Consider the following 717-nt stretch of genomic DNA (forward strand, 5'->3'; position numbering starts at 1 on the left):
TCATATACAATAGTAACTACTCATATGCATTCCACCTTCGATCATTTCCCCTCGCCATCCCCAAAATATGTTTCCTAAATTTGAGAATTTGGCTAAATATCAACATTACCTCATAAATACACTGTTTGGTTAATAAATTCATAGTCACCTTTTCCATCTAGAAACTTTTTCATGAATTCTTCTATAGTATCTGAAGCTTCAAACAAAGTCACAAACTTCGAAAAATGAAAATATGAGATCAAAACATCCTTTGGGTTTCTGTAGATGTAAACAATCTGCAGGGGGAATAAAGAAATAACTTTAACAATTCCTTGGTTAGCTTTCCAGATTTTTTTTACACCTGCATAATATTTTATTACATGAACGCACAATAATTTATTTACCCAGTCTACTATTTATGAAAGTTTAAGTTGTTCCCATTTTTTTGCTATTACAAAGAGAATTGCAAAAAATGACTTAATTCACATGACATTTCACGTCTGTGCAAGCGTGTGAAATAAATTCCTAGATTGTGATTGATTACTTGTAAGGTTGACAAATACTAAAAATTGGTTTCCATAGAAGTTGTATCAATTTATCCTCCACCAGCAATATGTGATATCTGATATACAGCCTAAGTAGCACTGGAGATAAACAAGGAAAGAGAAAACTATTTAACAGATGGTGCTGGAGAAAATGATCATCTATATGGGAAAATAAATGTAAATGAATCTCTAG

General features: G+C 31.5%; 1 protein-coding gene across 1 annotated transcript in view; it reads right to left on the reverse strand.

Moving 5' to 3' along the window:
* LOC101354319 (amine sulfotransferase-like) overlaps positions 1 to 717 on the reverse strand; it is a 150,025-nt gene that overhangs the window by 6,520 nt on the left and 142,788 nt on the right. Inside the window, 1 exon segment of the mRNA XM_004372507.2 lies at positions 149 to 275. Coding sequence (XP_004372564.2) covers positions 149 to 275 — 127 coding nt within the window.

This window comes from Trichechus manatus, unplaced genomic scaffold (genome assembly GCF_000243295.1).
Source record: "Trichechus manatus latirostris isolate Lorelei unplaced genomic scaffold, TriManLat1.0 scaffold00017, whole genome shotgun sequence".
Classification (NCBI taxonomy): Eukaryota; Metazoa; Chordata; class Mammalia; order Sirenia; family Trichechidae; genus Trichechus; species Trichechus manatus.